We start from the raw sequence: 16,546 nt of genomic DNA, 5'->3' as shown, positions 1-16,546 counted from the left end.
GATTCCGCCCCCGCTATGTGAAAAATGTTTGTGACTTTGAGCTTGTTGATGTGTTCGGTACCCAAGTGACCAAAAGAAAAAGATTGATGGAGCTTTAAAATGGAGTGAAAATAGCTTTCTAGCTCAGAGTTCTCACGCTCTAACTGCTGTGTTAGCTCGGCTCCTCCACCCTGATAGGCCTATGTTCTGGGGTAAAACATGAACACTTGCCAGTTTCTTGTAAATCAGTCGTAAAACTGAGTAAAAATGGCTACATTTAAACTTTGGCATCATGTCTTCCTTTTCAAGTCTATAGTGGTTAAAGCCAACTGCACCATCTTGAATACTTGTTCATGACTATATAAATATAAACCAATTGAAGAGGCGGTAGACATAGTCTAAAAGCCACCTACTGCTCACTGACGTAGTCCCAGTGTGCTCTGATAAAGTTCCAGGCCAGCGCGTGCCCCGCCGGGTTCATGGCTATGTCGGAAATAGTGGAGCCGACATCCATCAGGCGGATCTTGTCAGGGTCCAAAGTGTACTCCAGGTATCTGTAAGATAAGGAAGGCACTGACTAGCTCTTCACTCAATAACAACTGCGTGCTTGGGATTCATTTCATCACAGGTGTGTCCAGAGGAAGGAAGCGTCACCTGTTGAGCAGCCAGATCTTCTTGGTGCAGGACAGAGCTCTACGGAGCTGCTCTTTCTCCGAGGTGTCGCCGGAGCTCTGGTACCTCGCCCAGGCGAAGTCCCACTCTGTCTTCCCCCCAGCAGCCACAGCTTGGCAGTAGATTACAGACCGCAGGTTGGGGTGGATGCTGAATTACACACACACACACACACACACACACACACACACACACACACAGACATGCACAGTTATTTTCCCCACATCACGACTGTTCCATTTTCTAAATGTATTCTAGGGCAACAGGGGTGCCCCCCCCCCTCCCACTCCTGTATTTTGATCAAATCTACACATCTGATGAAGAGTCAATGCCTCTACTTTAAAGTTGCACCTGGATCCCAAAAGGCTAGAAAGTTAGGTGTAGAGGTACTGGACTTTGGTTTTGGCAAAACTTTCTCAAAAGGTAATAGATAGGTAGTGATATTAATCATAATCATGTACTACATGATCGCCCCGATTTGTGATTTAGGATTAGAGTGCACGTTAATATAGCCATCCTGCCAAGTGCAGCTTTAAAGATTCATTCAATCTTTGATGAAACTTGAGAGATCGAGGTGTGGAGTTATTACAAAGACAACAGCAAAACAACAACACAGGAAAAAATACACTTAAACATAAGAAAGATAAAAAATGACAAAACTTTCTGACTTGAAAATTTGATGAATAAATTAGGATAATACAGATCCAAAAGAAAGAAAAGAACCACAATGCAGAGTGGTGACAACACCAACAACACAAAAAGAGATTAAACGACACGTACCTTCACCAAATCATCGCTGGAGAGCAAAGTGACAGAACATGATTAAAGCTTTTACAGTGAGACCATTTTCTTTATTCAACATAGAGTCATGCAAGTTTAGGATCATTCCAGAAGGTACGAAGTAGAAAGGTGATGCAATTAAAAGTACTTATTCAGTAGGGTGCGTACGGGTTTGTGTTGTTGCTGTTCATCCAGTTGGCAAACATCTTTGTAGCCATCGCTAAGCATTCTGGGAGTCCGTTGGAACACGCCACGTCCACGGCCAGGAGCTGGCTGTGCCTGGGAAGGAAGCACAATTGAATATATAAACATGCATGTAGTATTATAGATTATTATAAGTGTACAGATGTTGAACAGGGTTTCTGCGGGTTTCAACAAGTCGAATGTAAGAATTTCAAAGACTTTTTAAGATCTTTATACATTTTTAAGTTCTATTTAACAACATTAAAGTAAAATGAAATGCAAAGTCAAAAACATGCTGTATGTGAAAAGTAAATATTATTATTAAATAAAAGTGACACGGAGTAATACTGATCGGTACATATACAGCAAATTGATGGATGGGTGGATTTTATTGAGTGTTAGAGGGAGAGTTACATGGACGAAGGAAAATGTAAGACCTGTTTGAAATTATTTAAGAACTAGAGCACATTACTTCAGCAAATTTAAGAGTTTTTAAGGCCTAAGATTTAGATTTTTAGATTTTAGACTTCTGTTGACTTCTTAAGACCCAGCGGATACCCTGATAAATGTCGTTAAATATAATGTGTTTTGAAGAACACAGAGATTCTCCAACCTGAAAGCAATAGTAACTTTTCTTGATATATAGTATTGATTTAACCCTTGTGTTGCCCTTGGGTCAAATTTGACCCATTCAGAAGTGTCTTCAACCACAATTTCTGAAACATAACGCAGATAGTTCCACACAACAAGTAAAATAAATGACCAGCCCACTGCTTTCTTTAAAATTTGGATGTTTTGTTCAATTTTGTAGCATTCAAAAAACTTTTTCTATGAAAGTGCCATTGAAAAGAATTGACTAAAATGTCATAAAAAGCTTCAAAATTGTGGGGAAAACCCCCACAAAAACGCCAAAAGGCGCCGAAAAAATTGACAAAAACATCCGGGCAAAGAATAATAAAGATGTTAAAAAAAGATGATCAAAAGGTTTCAATTTTGGCCCAGAAAAACTAAAAGTTGCACGGTTAAAGAATGAAATATTGCATCATTTAGGGAGACGCAATCAGAAATTGCTCATTGAATTTGTCATGTGTTTTTTTTGTGCTATTTGGGGCCATAAGTGGAAGCAATATTTGTAGTAGTGAACAAAATACTCAAGTAAAGTACAAGTAACTAAATATTAGACTAGTACTAGCATAATAGTACTGTGTGGGAACATTATAACAAAGTTGTATTTACACATCCGGCAGACACACACAGAGACCCATTCACACTCTTTTGCATCCATGTTTGTGTCCAGCTGATCCATGTACGTCCAACATAACTGATAATGCACACGCTGACACAGCTGCTCTGCTCTGGCACTCTCAGACTCAGCTGTGCATTTGTAGAACTGTAAAATGCAAACGTGGAACTGTGTTGAACAATTAACTGAGGGTAGGAAACCTGGTCTTCCTTACTGTTGGGAGTGATCCTTTGGGATCGTTGAATTGTCTGTGTAACTCCTGAGAAAGTTGTACAGAACCTTGACCTGTTCACGGAAGTACGCCTACAGGAAGAGACAGCGTTACATCAGAGTTACGGGAACACACGCAGCAATATGACACTTTGACTGCACATCTGCTTATTGTTATGATGATTGACAGGAACACCCCCCGGCCAGCACATTCAGTCTGTTACATCTCGCTTCCTCCTCCGATACTGCTCAAGTAATTAGTGATGTCAAAAAAGCAAGATTCATTTTGAATTCTGAATTAAAAAGTTGAAGAAAGGGTGTTTTTATGACACATGCCTGCATGGGTCCGTACACCTCGGAGCGATCGAACATGAGGACAAAGTACTCAAAGTTCTTGACTGTTAATTGCCAGGGAAGGAAGTCCAGCTCTTTGCGAAGGAATCGTGTTGAGTTCAGAGCCAGAGTCACTTCGACGAGTTTAGCCCTGGAGAAAACAGAGATTAGACCACCAGCATGTCCTAACTTCATGTCGTCACAACACGCTTCACCTACAGAAACATTCATTCCTAGCAGTCTGGATCGTCTGAATCCAAGTCATTACCTTGCCATGAAAAATGCATTATCAATAAGCTGCCCTCTGTTCATCGGTGGGAAGCGCTGAAAAACAAGAGCAAAATGAGGGACAGGTGACATTTTAGTAAAAATCTTTACTGTGCTTAGTCAGTCCACTAACAGCAAAATCAGCAGGAGAGCAAGAATGAAGACTTGGAGTCCAATAGTGAAAATACAAATTAACAAAAAGAAAAGAATCTGTTTATGTTTTCAAAGTCAGATATATACCCATCAAGTTAAATTGTCATTATATTCTTATAATAAGGAGTCGTTACTGCCCCTTCCCTTTCCTTGTAGCCAGAAAGGAGCAGTTAGGGTACCTTAACATGTCTTTGAGTGTAACCGATTAGCATTTTCTGTCAGAAGCTGCCGTGTAATCCAATGATCACTTGGCTTTTTAGTTGTGCTGAACACAATTGCTCAATGTATGGCAATGACTGGCAGTCAGTTTATTTGGGACAATTTTGAAGGGATTGCCATGAAATGTTATCGACATTCATGTTCTCCAGAGGATAACTCATAGCCCAATCTCCAAGAAATCCACGGCTAAGCCTTTGGGTGAAACCTGTCATTTACTTTCAGGTGAAAATGTCATTCCATATTCATTCAAATCAAGGACACTGTATGAGATGGAGGTTGTTTCTGCTCATTTATGGGATTTGATAAGTCCTTATTTGGCCCAGTGCTCACATGCGGGTCTATCTCCAGCTGAGTCAGGAGGCGGTCCCAGTTCTCCGGGTTGTAGTTGACTCTGTAGTACCCAGAACAGTTGATGTTAGCCAGGATCCACTCCCCATTGGTAGAAAGGAATTCATCTTGCTTTTCTGTCCAAAAGGCAAATATCATTCATAATTAATGGCACCGCATGAATACAAATGAAAATCTTGGTTAAATGGTCATCTGTTCTCTGGTCTGTCTCAGCCAGATCAGTATCATAACACATGGATGCACACAGAAGGACTCACAAATGTATCTCAGGATTTATATAGAAATCACTCGCTACACAAAAATACTTTTTAATACACACAAAAATATTAATCATTTCATTATCCATTCTGCGGCTTCCTTTGTTTAAGATTTACATGCTTCTACTTTACCAGATTAACGAAAATAACACAATAAATTACCATTATTATGCAAACAACACACACATTTATATCACAAATCAGAGATTGGATTTGCCAGAGCTTGTGCTTTGACTTTCTGACAAACGTGAAAGAGTTGTTTTTTTTAGTCGCCAAAGTGGAATGATTAAAATTCAGAGTTAGCTTAAATGGACTCACAACTCATGACCCCCTAATACACACAAAACAGACATATTTGTGTGTGTATCAGAAATACATTTGTGAATCTTTCTGTGTGCATTTATTCATTATGACTCTAATCTGACCCCTTCATTTTCAACTGACTTTTTATTTAGTGGTCAGAGAGCCTAGTGAAACGATAAGATCTAAATCGATATGCAAACCAAGATGTTTTAGGAGAAACAAGCAGTTTATTCCAAAGCTGGATGTTGTACATTCTGTTACCTGGGGCGCTGGATTTCAACCACACAATAGAAGTTTTTGATGTATTTGACATGACTCTGATCGGGACGTACCACCAAAGACTAAAAAGACAGAAAAAAAGACCAAAAAACACAATAAGTAATAGTTATGACAGGGCTAGAATGTTCATGATCCAGGAAATGATTACTCAGCTTGAACGAAATAGCAATCTAAAACCTGTATCTGTAAATAAACCACAAAATCTAATCTCCTGTAAGCAAAGCTGTTATGGTCTGGGTATGGCCAAAGAAACCCACAACTGAGTCAGGTTACTGTAAATGATTGTGCAACCCACAATGGGAGTGTTATGGAGCACAGAGTTACAACACATCCTTTCAGAACACTCCTCATGGCCAAAAGTATAATCTACTGTAATCAGCTGCAGTGATCTCACGCAGGGAATACATACTTAATGAGGTGACGTTGATGCAACAACTTACTGGATTTTGCCAAGGAAAAGAAACCAATGAACCTGTCTTTAATTATTTTAATTATTAAATTATTTTCAGAGGGAATTAGACATTATGGTGTGATATAGTCACTGGTGACAGATTTATGATCCAGTGTTGGACTTTGGAAAGATATTGAAGGTAGAGGATCTTCCCCGATCCCAGACCTGAACGGGTGGCACTCACACTCCAGATGTAAAATTCCAATAAACACTGAAGGAAGCAGTCATAATTTTAGAAGCAGTTTTGGACTACAAGTTTTCTGCCATACTGCATTTGCTCACATTTTCCACCAAGGGTTTGCATTGGTCAGAATGTAAGTGTCCATGCCAATGAGGGACAACGCCATGTTAACTGTCTGCAAATGGACCGTAAACTTACTATTCTTATCACTGTGTCTCATGTTGACCCCAAACTAGTGTTGATCTGTGATCAGTAATGGGAAATTAATTGATTTTTCTGCCACAAACAATGAACTGAAAGACAAAGCTCTGTAGAGGTGAGGGAAACTGCAACCTGAGTTGCGTGATAATTCACCATGGGTTCATGAGTGACAGCTTTGAAAAAACATCCACGGTTTTTTAAAAGGTCACATGGCATTAACATTTCACTTTATGCGTTCCCCCAGCCTGCCTATGGTCCCTTAGTGGCTAGAGCCCTGGGTATCCTGCTCTGCCTTCGAGAAAATGAAAGCTCAGATGGGCCCAATTGGAATCTTACCCCTTATGAGGTCAGAAATTCACATTTTCAAGTAAAGTAAAGACACTGGTCATCTATATGTTATGTGGAAAATCAATGTAAATGAGTGTAAGTACCAAATCTATATCTCAGACACGTTCAGGAACATGTCCATGATCATTACTGTGCTGAGCTGTAACCTAATTGGTACACTGACGTAACATCCATTTAACACATACTGTACCTAGACTCGGCAGAGTCATTGAACAGGAAGTGCTTCTGGTAGACTTCTCCATTGGTGGTGTTGATGGTGATGACGGGATAGCCAATTTGCTTGGTCCAAGGTTCCATGAACTGTGCAACGTTGGTGTGACCACCATTGTTATCCTCGGCCTGCAAACATGGCACAAATCTGTTTTACAATATGATGAATATATTATAAAAAATATGATGAAATGATCACTGATTATTCAGACACTGACATAGGCATGGTCATGATTACAGTATTAAAGCAACATTAGATAACGTTTCCCGCTTCGGCCCTCCTACAGGTTGGAAGAGGAACTGTCCATTGGCGTTGTTGTAATGTCTCATAATGTCACATTATGTCAAATTATGTCTCATTATCTCTCATTATGTCTCATTGGAACTACAGAGCCGCTAGCCGATCTGCCAAACCTAATGTTATGTAATGGAAAACTCTGCTTCCAACCTGTAGGGGGGGGCGGGGGGGGGAGTTGCTTTAAAAACAAGACATGCTTACAATCAGCAACAAAAAGTTGGATTAAAAAAAGATGACTAAGATTGTACCTTTTGTATAGCTCTCCAAAGGTCCTTCTGCTCCGTGTTTTTAAAGCTAAAGTCGTGGAGGTAGGACTAAAACACAAATACAAAGAGATCCAGAGAGAACTTAAAATTAACAGTTCATCATGCTAACATATAATTATTGTCATGTTCAGTATCTCTCATTCCACCTGCTCTGGTGTTTCCCCCCTCTCATTCCCCCTGCTCTGGTGTTCCCCCCCTCTCATTCCCCCTGCTCTGGTGTTCCCCCCCTCTCATTCCCCCTGCTCTGGTGTTTCCCCCCTCTCATTCCCTGACTCCAAACGGGGACCCAACACCAACACCAACACCAACACCGACACCGACATGTCTCATTCTCTGAGACTAAGCTACTAACGATGATGAGATATGAGGTTTTGGGCGTGTACGTTAAACTGGAGATAAAAACACTTGTGTGCACATTCATGAACAAATACCAGATGTTATGTGTTGGATAACCAGCTGGATAGGATGCATCTTTAGAAAGATGCTAATGGAATGAAAGAAACTAATTCTGTCCATTCCAGTGGGGTTTCTGTCTGAACACTCCTTCACCATACACAGCCAAATGCATCCGCTTGTCTCTGATGTCAGATTGTTAATGTGAAGATCTTCTAGTTTCTTCCCTCATCTGACAGTAAACTGAATATCTTTGAGTTGTGGACAAATCAAGACATTTGAGGACGTTGTCTTGGGCTTTGGGAATCACTGATCCACATGTTTCACTAGTGTCTGACACATTGAAGGCCAAACCGCTAATTCGTTAATCAAGAAAAGTAGTTGCTTACTTTGACACCTTCCATGAAAACCCTTTCACCCACGACGTCTGCCAGCATTCTCAGCACAGCTGCCCCCTGCACAGGGAGCACCAGATCCATGTCCATGTTAATATTCATAGTACACACACACACAGACACACACACACACACACACACACACACTCAGTGGTGGGTGAAACCAAAGCAGACGGACAGACAGAGCTGTAGCCGAGCCAAGGTATAATTAGTTCATTAACTTTATCGTTATCAGGCAAATAAAACACCAGATACAAATAATCTGCAAACTGCCCTACCTTACAGTAGGTTATAGAATCAAACATCTGGTTAATACTAGAAGAGCTCTGGACTTCTTCCTGCGGAGGACTGAGAGGATGGGATGAGGCCAGAGCGTCCATCTGAAACGCTGTATGGAGGTTGGCCAATATGTTCAGTTCTTTCTGGGGAAAAACAAACGGAGACGAGACCACGTGTCGCCTTTTTACATCAATCTTTCTTTTCACGTGAACTTTCAACGGCCATGGTTAAAAGGCTTTGCAACAGAAAAGAAAAGAACTTCTACCAAACAGTCTAAAAGATTTGATCCAATCAGTGAAAGGGAATTAAACAACAGAAATGAGAGTAGCATGTGTAACTCAAGCACGATCCTCGTTAGAAAGATGTTTGGACTGAACTTACTAATTGAAATGTGGGATCAATATGGTCCACTGCGAAGAAGGACATGTAGGTGGCAAAGCCCTCGTTCAGCCAAACCTCGTTCCACCACTTCATCGTCACCAGATTTCCAAACCACTGTCAACAGAAAGGGGAGATGTGGACCGCTGGGGTAACAGTGTCACGTTACACTCATAAACTCTATGTTTATGTCAATAGGTTGGTGCTCTTTTCCAAAAGGACTTTACAGGGACAGCAGTTGATCTATAAGGCAAAATGATCTGTTATTTTTATGATGTGGGAACTGGCAGACTGTCAAAAAAATCCGGCACAGGAAACAGGAAACATGGCTGGCTCTATCGCTGCCACAAGAAAGTTTAATAAAACCACGAGGATAATAAAGTAAACACAAGCTGTGGACTGCCAGAGAGTCAGTGTAAAGCTGAATGTTTCCCGCAACAACAAAGCACTCGCCAAGTCTCGCTCGTCTCTTTTCTTTATCTCTCTCCTCTGAAATGAAGGTGCCTTCAAGTGCGGTGGGAAACATCGAAATCTATAAACGATCTGACGGTAAACAGTAACTCTGAAATATAAAGTCAATTTGAGCATTGTTGGGGGGTTTGGGAACACATCAGAACAACACATAAATGGTTTGTGTTATTGACACCCCCCCCCCCTGCGACATTTTGCCGGATCGCGGTTTTTGATGTGAATGCCCTGTAACAGTTTTCCCCCTCTCACCTGGTGGGCCAGTTCATGTGCAATGATAGCAGCGATGTGCTCCTTGTTTAACATTGAGGACACTCCTTCCTCATAGAGCAGGCTCCCCTCCTGGTATGTGACCAGTCCCCAGTTTTCCATCGCTGCAGGGGACAAGTCTGGCAGCGCAATTTGATCTGGAGGAATCACGTAGATGTGAACAAATGATCAAATGTGATAGTGTACATACATTTGCTTATCAAACAGTACCAAGTAGTTTTCTTTAGAAAAGCAAAGCTGCTGTGGATGTAGAACTAATCTTAGCTGGTAGCTAATGCTAGTTACCAACCTAGTTCATGTGTTACTGAACTAGAGCCTTCCACCTGGGGGCCAATTGAAGCAGTATTTTTGAGTGTTAGTATATTATAGGTCCCATGTTGTTAAAAGTGAGGTTTCTATTATAAAGCAGGTTGAGGAGCTACATAAATACTGTAAAAGTATCAAAACACACAGAGAAAGGCGCACAGTCCGTGTTCAAAACAGGTGCGCTAAAAACCAGCTGCCAGGACATCCATACGGTTGTGATGTCACAACTATACTACATCTATATAGCTAGAAAGTGCCGCTACATCAAATTATGTCTTACCGAGCTTTTTCTGTGCGTAATTTATTCCAAAATACTTCTCGTAGAATGAGAGGATCTGCCCGGTGATGTTTGCCGCATACTGAGCGTGTCCTGCTGCAATGGCCTCAGGGCGAGCATAGGTCTGGAAGGGCACAACACAGAGGTGAGAAACAGCAGAGAAGACATCCTCCCACGGGTTTCTGGTTAGTACTAGAACTAGAACTGGTTAGAACTTGTCCTCATGTTGTCCTCATGTTGTCCTATATCAATGTTCTTTTTAACTACCCAAATAACATGATTGATGAAGGGGTTTTGAAATAGTATTGAGTAAAAGTTGACATATTCCAGTCTGTGATTGTCCATCAACATCCATTCCTTTAATTTTAGTCTCAATAATTCCTAATTTCTGCTTTTCTAACTAATCATTAGGTATAATTTCCTATAATGAGTTTTGTTGCATATTCCAAAAATAACTGTAAAACCAAAGTTAAAAAGTTAATGTTACACAGTGTTGAAAATGTCAAAACAAAAGTGTTGATAAAAGGGACAAAAACGTAAGTCAAGTTAACAAAAGTGTTGATTTTCAATTTTGACGGGAAGACAGCACAAGGGTTAATTTCAGCTGAATCCCGAAAAAGAAAGAAGTGGGTGTGAGATGTCAAGTTTAAGGTTAAATACCATAACAAAAGGAACAGGTCATTAAACATGGATGTGATTTAATCATTAAACAAAGGTGACATAACACCATCTTGAATCTACAGTGCACATACGTTAATTTCCACACGTTCATGTTTGGAGGGGGTTGATGTGAACTCGGACACCGTGAAGGCAAACAGGTACGTTGACATCTTGGGCGTGGGATGGAAACGTGTGAACTTCCATTCACTGTCTATAATATTTGAGACTGAGAGAGGTGAAACAAAGCAGACCAGTGTTAGGAGACATGTCTGTGTTACTGCCTTAGGGGACAGCTTGGAGCAGGGATGCACCGAATCCAGGATTTGGCTCCCACCTGATATTGGGCTTTTTGATGGGGTTTGGTATTTTTCCACGAACGCTACGCTTGCACCTGGCGCGCTACGCTGGTCGACGTGACGACGGCGCTGTTGATTACGGGAAGGTGTTTACGTAGCTGGAGCGTTCACTGCGGCAGGCTGGGAGAAAGTGAAAATGGAAATTTGGAGGTTTTGAAGTTTGGGAGTACTTTCAATCAAAAGAATCCAATTCAAGACAAGCTACATATTCAATCTGCAACGCAGATTTGTCATGTTGTGGAGAGGACCTTAAACAATACACAACATCGCTGCCGCGGTTACACCCTTTGCGTATGAAAACCCACCGAAAGAATACGAGTTGTGCATTTACAGACAGCAGCCAACAAGCAGCAACTTCAGGTATGGCAAAGGAAGGACAGTCACAGCACAGGATGTTGTTTACGTCATTAACGTGGTTACTGTGGTAACGGACTGAGGATGGGAGGGGGGTTCGGTAGAGTCTTAACCAGTGGTGTTCGGCCAAACCCAAACCTTTGGATTTGGTGCAGCCCGAGCTTTAAGAGATATAAGTTGTATGATATGTTGTTGGCATGGTCACAGGAGCTTCTTCACCTTCTTTTTCTGCGTTGCCTAGAACCGTCGTGCCGGTCCTGTGGATGATGGTCACATTAAACACCGCCTTCATGTCTGGCTCATCAAAACAAGGAAACACTCTCCTGGCATCGGCTGGTTCCACCTGGGTGGCGACAAGGAATCTACGAGTACAGACAAAGACAATCGGCCTTTTAATTAATTTTGACTATAAGGTAAATACTGCAGGAACATGAGATAAAAGTAATGAGGAAGCAGTTTCAGTATCATAAAGAACCCATGATAAATGACTGGGATGTTTAAAAGCATTGGCTTCACTGAATAACCCATGTGCCCTTGCGTCTTTTGCAAACTGGCGGACACGGCGTCCATTTTGTGTCCACAAAGGCCGTAACACACACAGGAAGCCAGATGGTAGCGTGCCTATTAATGGGTTCCATTTGAACTCGGAAGTTGGATTTCCCGAGGTCAAAGTCGGAAACACGCCTCCTGACCGGAATTCCGAGCTCGGAACTCGGACAGCCTCGCAGTACCCCGAGCTAAAAATCCAACGTGGATGCCCCCCCAACAGTGGTGACATTTGTGGTAACATACAGTTATAAGGACTTCTGTATTATTTGTGTCTCACCAAATCAGTCGACCATACATTTCTGTCCAACGGCTATTTCTGGACATTAAGTTATGTTTGTATGCACAAAAAACTGCGTAAAATCCCACTTGTAAACGGAAAGCATTCAACTCAGGTGTGAGGTCATTTCCGAGTTCCAAAGTAAAAGGATCGCACTCTTAGGACAGACAAAAGCCAGCCATAACCTTAGTGACCCGTACCATTCATAGACTGTTAAAATAGTACACATGGCATAAGTGACGTCAATCGTTGTTTTGTAGGCAGTTTTGAAGCCTTGGGGTAAACACAAACCTCTGGGTACTGGCACCATTCATCAACAGGAAGTCACTGCCTTTTGCCTTGCTGTGAATTCTCACTTTTTGCAGACAACATAATATCAGAGTGTAGTACCTTTAAAACAGAGGTAACAAGTCCAACAGTAAAGTTTGATCTCAAGATGTAAATGTTTTTTAAAGGTTATTTTTGGGGGTATTTTCAGGCTTTATTTTGACAGGACAGCAGAAGACATGCAAGGGGAGAGAGCGAGGGGGGGGGGGGAAGATATGCAGCATAGAGCCGCAGGTTGAAGTCAAACCAAGGCCCACTTCATTGAGGAGTGAACCTCTGGACAGGGGCGCCCACTCTACCAAATGAGCTCTCCGGGCACCCAGGGAGACAATTCTTTATGTCAATAAATTTCATTTCTAAAACATCTAGTTGCCAGATCTCCAGTGTCCTACCTAGTAATTTGGCTAGAAAACTAAAAAACGTTCTCAGTTCCACACTCTAAGAAGTTAATAAGGTATTTTACCTTTGCAGGGTTATCAAAAAAAACAGGTGAATGTAATGTTATTTCATTGTTTTCATCAACGGACTCGACTAAAGGCATCATGGGATACATTATACCCTCGGTGGGCTTCAGCTATCAGCTGACGACATCAACAACTTGTTTCACGATGCATGGATGGATCAATACCCACAAAGGACTTTATAGTTTAGTTTTATATAAATAGAGACTTTATAAAGTCTCGCAGGGAGACGATCGCAGTGACAGGTCCAACGCTGATAAAGTGGAGATAATTGAAGCAAATCTCTAGACCGGAGCATTCTGGGATATTTCACAAACAGTAGCAAGGGTACTTTGACATCATCTATGTCCATTATTTAATTTTTGGTTTTCTTTTGCTTTTTCATTTAGACAACAAATACCGGCGTGATAAGGCAACAAGTGGATCATTCATGGAATAGCTTGAGCTTTCTTAAAGTCTCTAACTTCCATGCTGAATGGTCTCCTGGGGGTAACCTTGGCAGAATTGTTTGATTTTTCCATCAACAAAAAATGTGATTGTTTTTTACTTACCTGTCTGTATTTGTATCACCTTCATACTCTGGGACACCTTCCACATATGTGCTCACATACATTCCATCAAGCTGTTCTGAGATTTCTCCCTTGAAACTCAGAGACAAACTGTAGCTCTCTCCTTCCTCCAAAGCCTCATTCAACTGGACCTCGAGGAAGTTTGTGTCGTCTGTGTGGGTTTTCATCGCAGACACGCCGATCATCTTGTTTGTTTTTTCGTTCGTCACCTTTCCATCACTAACTGCCAGATTCGCGCTTTTGAGGTAGATGGTGCTCGTCCTCTCGACACATTGAAAGTGGACGGTAGAGTTTCCAAAGAATTCCAATGTCTGGTTGGGACTGGTGACGTTCACCTCCTCGATGATTCTGGTGTAGAGGTGAGGTGTGAGGAAGACCTTGTAGCTGAGCGGTACGAGATTCCTCGGCAGCCGCATGACGGGCGGTAGTGCTGTGGTGGTAACCGGACGCGTTGGACGCGGCGTCGGGTTCATTGTCGCAATCTCAGTTTTGTACAAAATGATCATGGTGACAATGCCGCCGATGACGGACACGGTCAGGACGACAAAGGCGGCAGCGATGGCCTTGGACATGACGGAGGTTTTGGGCATGGTGGCCTCTTCCTGTGGTCAGCCCTGGAGCTCCTGTTGCTTGACTGGTAGAGATGAACCTGGAGAGTCCTTAAGCCGGTCTGTAATGACTGATTTGTGCACGTCCAAGTAACCTCCCTCCCATAAACAGGGCTTGGCCTTAGCAATTAAGGGTCCGTGCTCAGATTAAGCATTAACTTGGCCATTGCCCAAGGAGCAAAGAGTAAGAGTTACAGTGTGAAGAGGGCGATGTTCAGCGGCCTCGTTGCAAATAATCAGATTGTGCTCTCAAACATCTGGAGGTGGTTACTGTGGTCTTGCCTCAAATGCAGGGGTTAGGTAAACCTCAAGGAACACTGTATACCCACACCACACACTTCAACCCATCTCACACACACACACACACACACACACACACACACACACACACACACACACACACACACACACACACACACACACACACACACACACCATTACATTCCCCTTTCTATAGCACACACTCCCTGGACCGTCATAACCACACGCCTCAACGGAAACATGAGCTGCTGGGGAAGAAAACAATCCTTCTGGAGACCGTCAGCGTCATCACTTTGGACTGTGATGAAGGTGTCCAGAGTTCCAAGTTGCGGTGATGTTGACCTCCAATGATTGCCCTCCAAAGCCAGGTAAAACCCCCAATGCACGGGGTGCCGGATGGAAGCTTTTTTAAAGATAAATGTCAACACAGATCCGGTGCGATTGACAAACTCCCAACAGACGAGAAGCATGAGTCGTGAAGAATGCTGAGTGGGCTGGATAAGAGAGGAGAAAAGGAGGAGGAGAGTAGAGTGATTTGGGAAATTACTGAATTGGCTGGAAAGCCCCATCCTCTGGGAATCACGACCACCATGACCAACACACGCACATGTTCACACAAACACAAACACACACATACATTCCTAACCTCAGGAGAGGAAACACGGGGAGACAAACAGGCAGAATTTGAACATTGTAGAAAAGAGGGCCAGAGCTGGATGCGGCGGTGGTTTCTTCTACTGAGAACAGATGTCCTGTTGGAGGATCCAGCAGATCAAACCAACCCAACCACATTGAAACAATACGATGGTGCAACAACTGGCAATTCCCTGTGCTTACTTTCAAAATTGTTGTATCCAAAGGGGGCTAAATGTGTGTCAAAGCATTCTAAAATTAAGTATTGTTGTGTTGCAAATCACATACTACAGACAAAAGAAAAAAATCTTAATTTGGTACAGATCCTCCCAAAAATCACACTATAATCATTTGAATTTCTTTCAGTGTTATTTTTCAATGAAAATGAGAATAATGATTCAAAAAGGATCATTACCTCTAATATCGTGAATCATATCGCAAAATCAGTCAAAAATAATCGCAATTAGATATTTTCCTCATATCGTGCAGCCCTAGTACGGACCAGATGTTACAACATCTGTCTAAATGTTAGGGCATTCTATTCCCACATTGAGGAGTGTGTTCAGGATTCAGGACTTCAGCAGGATCCAGGGGATCAAACCCCCCCGACCATATCGAAACAATAAGATGGCGCAACAACTGGCAAATCATCATCACAGGGGGACTGGAGCCAGGTGGAGGAGCGTCCAAGTGAGGCCACATTCCACATTATCGCTGATGAATGGCCTGTTTGGGGGGTAATGATGTTTATGAGCTTTTTGGTTTTGTGCATTGGAAAAAAAGTAGTAAGCTCCCCGTCATTTGGTCACAGAGTTAACAAAAACAAACAAAAAACACCTAGAAACAAGTCCCTGGTGTTTACTTAGACAATATTCTATTGGACAGAAAATTCAATTTACCATGTATTATTTGTGAAAATGTGGTTCGGACCAGATGTTACAACATGTGTTTAAATGTTAGGGTTAAATGTTCTGTTCCCACAATGAGGCGTGTGTTGTTTTTCCATAGAAAACACAAAGTTCTGTAGGGATCTGCAACATGATTTACGTTTCTCTATAAAATTCCAAGACCATGCCTGCGCACACACACACACGGCTGTGTACAGTAGGTGGATGGTTGTGCACACACACACACACACACACAGACACACACACACACACACACACACACACACACACACGCACACACAAACGCACAGAGCTAAGATGTTCTTCATTCTTAGTGCAAAAAAGTTTAAAGTTTATTGCCTTAAAAACTGTGTCATGGAAATCATGCATTTAAGAAAATACGACTGACTACAGTTCTTCGTGAAGTATCTTTCCTGAAATCAATCAATTTATTCTGAAGAGCATAAATACGCTCAAGCACACATCTGCTTCTCATACAACACAGTTACTATAAGGAAATGATAGGAATCCATTGGTATAGGAGACAATGTTACACTAGTGCACAAGTTTCTGTTGAAAGACCTTTGGAGAGAAGTCTCCTTGGCCAAATCTTTGACAATAAGGACCTCTACTGATTAGAACCATAAGTGCAGAAAC

General features: G+C 42.0%; 1 protein-coding gene across 1 annotated transcript in view; it reads right to left on the bottom strand.

Annotated features, from left to right (window-relative positions):
• Window positions 1-14,869, bottom strand: part of anpepa (alanyl (membrane) aminopeptidase a) — an 18,723-nt gene extending 3,854 nt beyond the window's left edge. The window contains exons 1-18 of the mRNA XM_034878563.1: window positions 13,483-14,869; window positions 11,537-11,679; window positions 10,700-10,833; window positions 9,951-10,071; window positions 9,347-9,501; window positions 8,630-8,743; window positions 8,248-8,391; window positions 7,964-8,029; window positions 7,164-7,229; window positions 6,598-6,746; window positions 5,209-5,288; window positions 4,370-4,503; window positions 3,669-3,724; window positions 3,404-3,551; window positions 3,072-3,160; window positions 1,600-1,710; window positions 634-801; window positions 393-533 (exon numbers count right to left, since the gene is read on the bottom strand). Of these exons, the coding sequence (XP_034734454.1) occupies window positions 393-533; window positions 634-801; window positions 1,600-1,710; window positions 3,072-3,160; window positions 3,404-3,551; window positions 3,669-3,724; window positions 4,370-4,503; window positions 5,209-5,288; window positions 6,598-6,746; window positions 7,164-7,229; window positions 7,964-8,029; window positions 8,248-8,391; window positions 8,630-8,743; window positions 9,347-9,501; window positions 9,951-10,071; window positions 10,700-10,833; window positions 11,537-11,679; window positions 13,483-14,090 (2,627 nt within the window). The 5' untranslated portion in view covers window positions 14,091-14,869. The remainder of the gene's footprint in view (window positions 1-392; window positions 534-633; window positions 802-1,599; window positions 1,711-3,071; window positions 3,161-3,403; window positions 3,552-3,668; window positions 3,725-4,369; window positions 4,504-5,208; window positions 5,289-6,597; window positions 6,747-7,163; window positions 7,230-7,963; window positions 8,030-8,247; window positions 8,392-8,629; window positions 8,744-9,346; window positions 9,502-9,950; window positions 10,072-10,699; window positions 10,834-11,536; window positions 11,680-13,482) is intronic.
• Window positions 14,870-16,546: the final 1,677 nt, after the last annotated feature.

The sequence above is a fragment of the Etheostoma cragini genome, chromosome 8 (assembly GCF_013103735.1).
Source record: "Etheostoma cragini isolate CJK2018 chromosome 8, CSU_Ecrag_1.0, whole genome shotgun sequence".
Taxonomy (NCBI): domain Eukaryota; kingdom Metazoa; phylum Chordata; class Actinopteri; order Perciformes; family Percidae; genus Etheostoma; species Etheostoma cragini.
The sequence above is the reverse complement of the archived record's forward strand: the minus strand, read 5'-3'. Positions and strand labels throughout refer to the sequence as shown.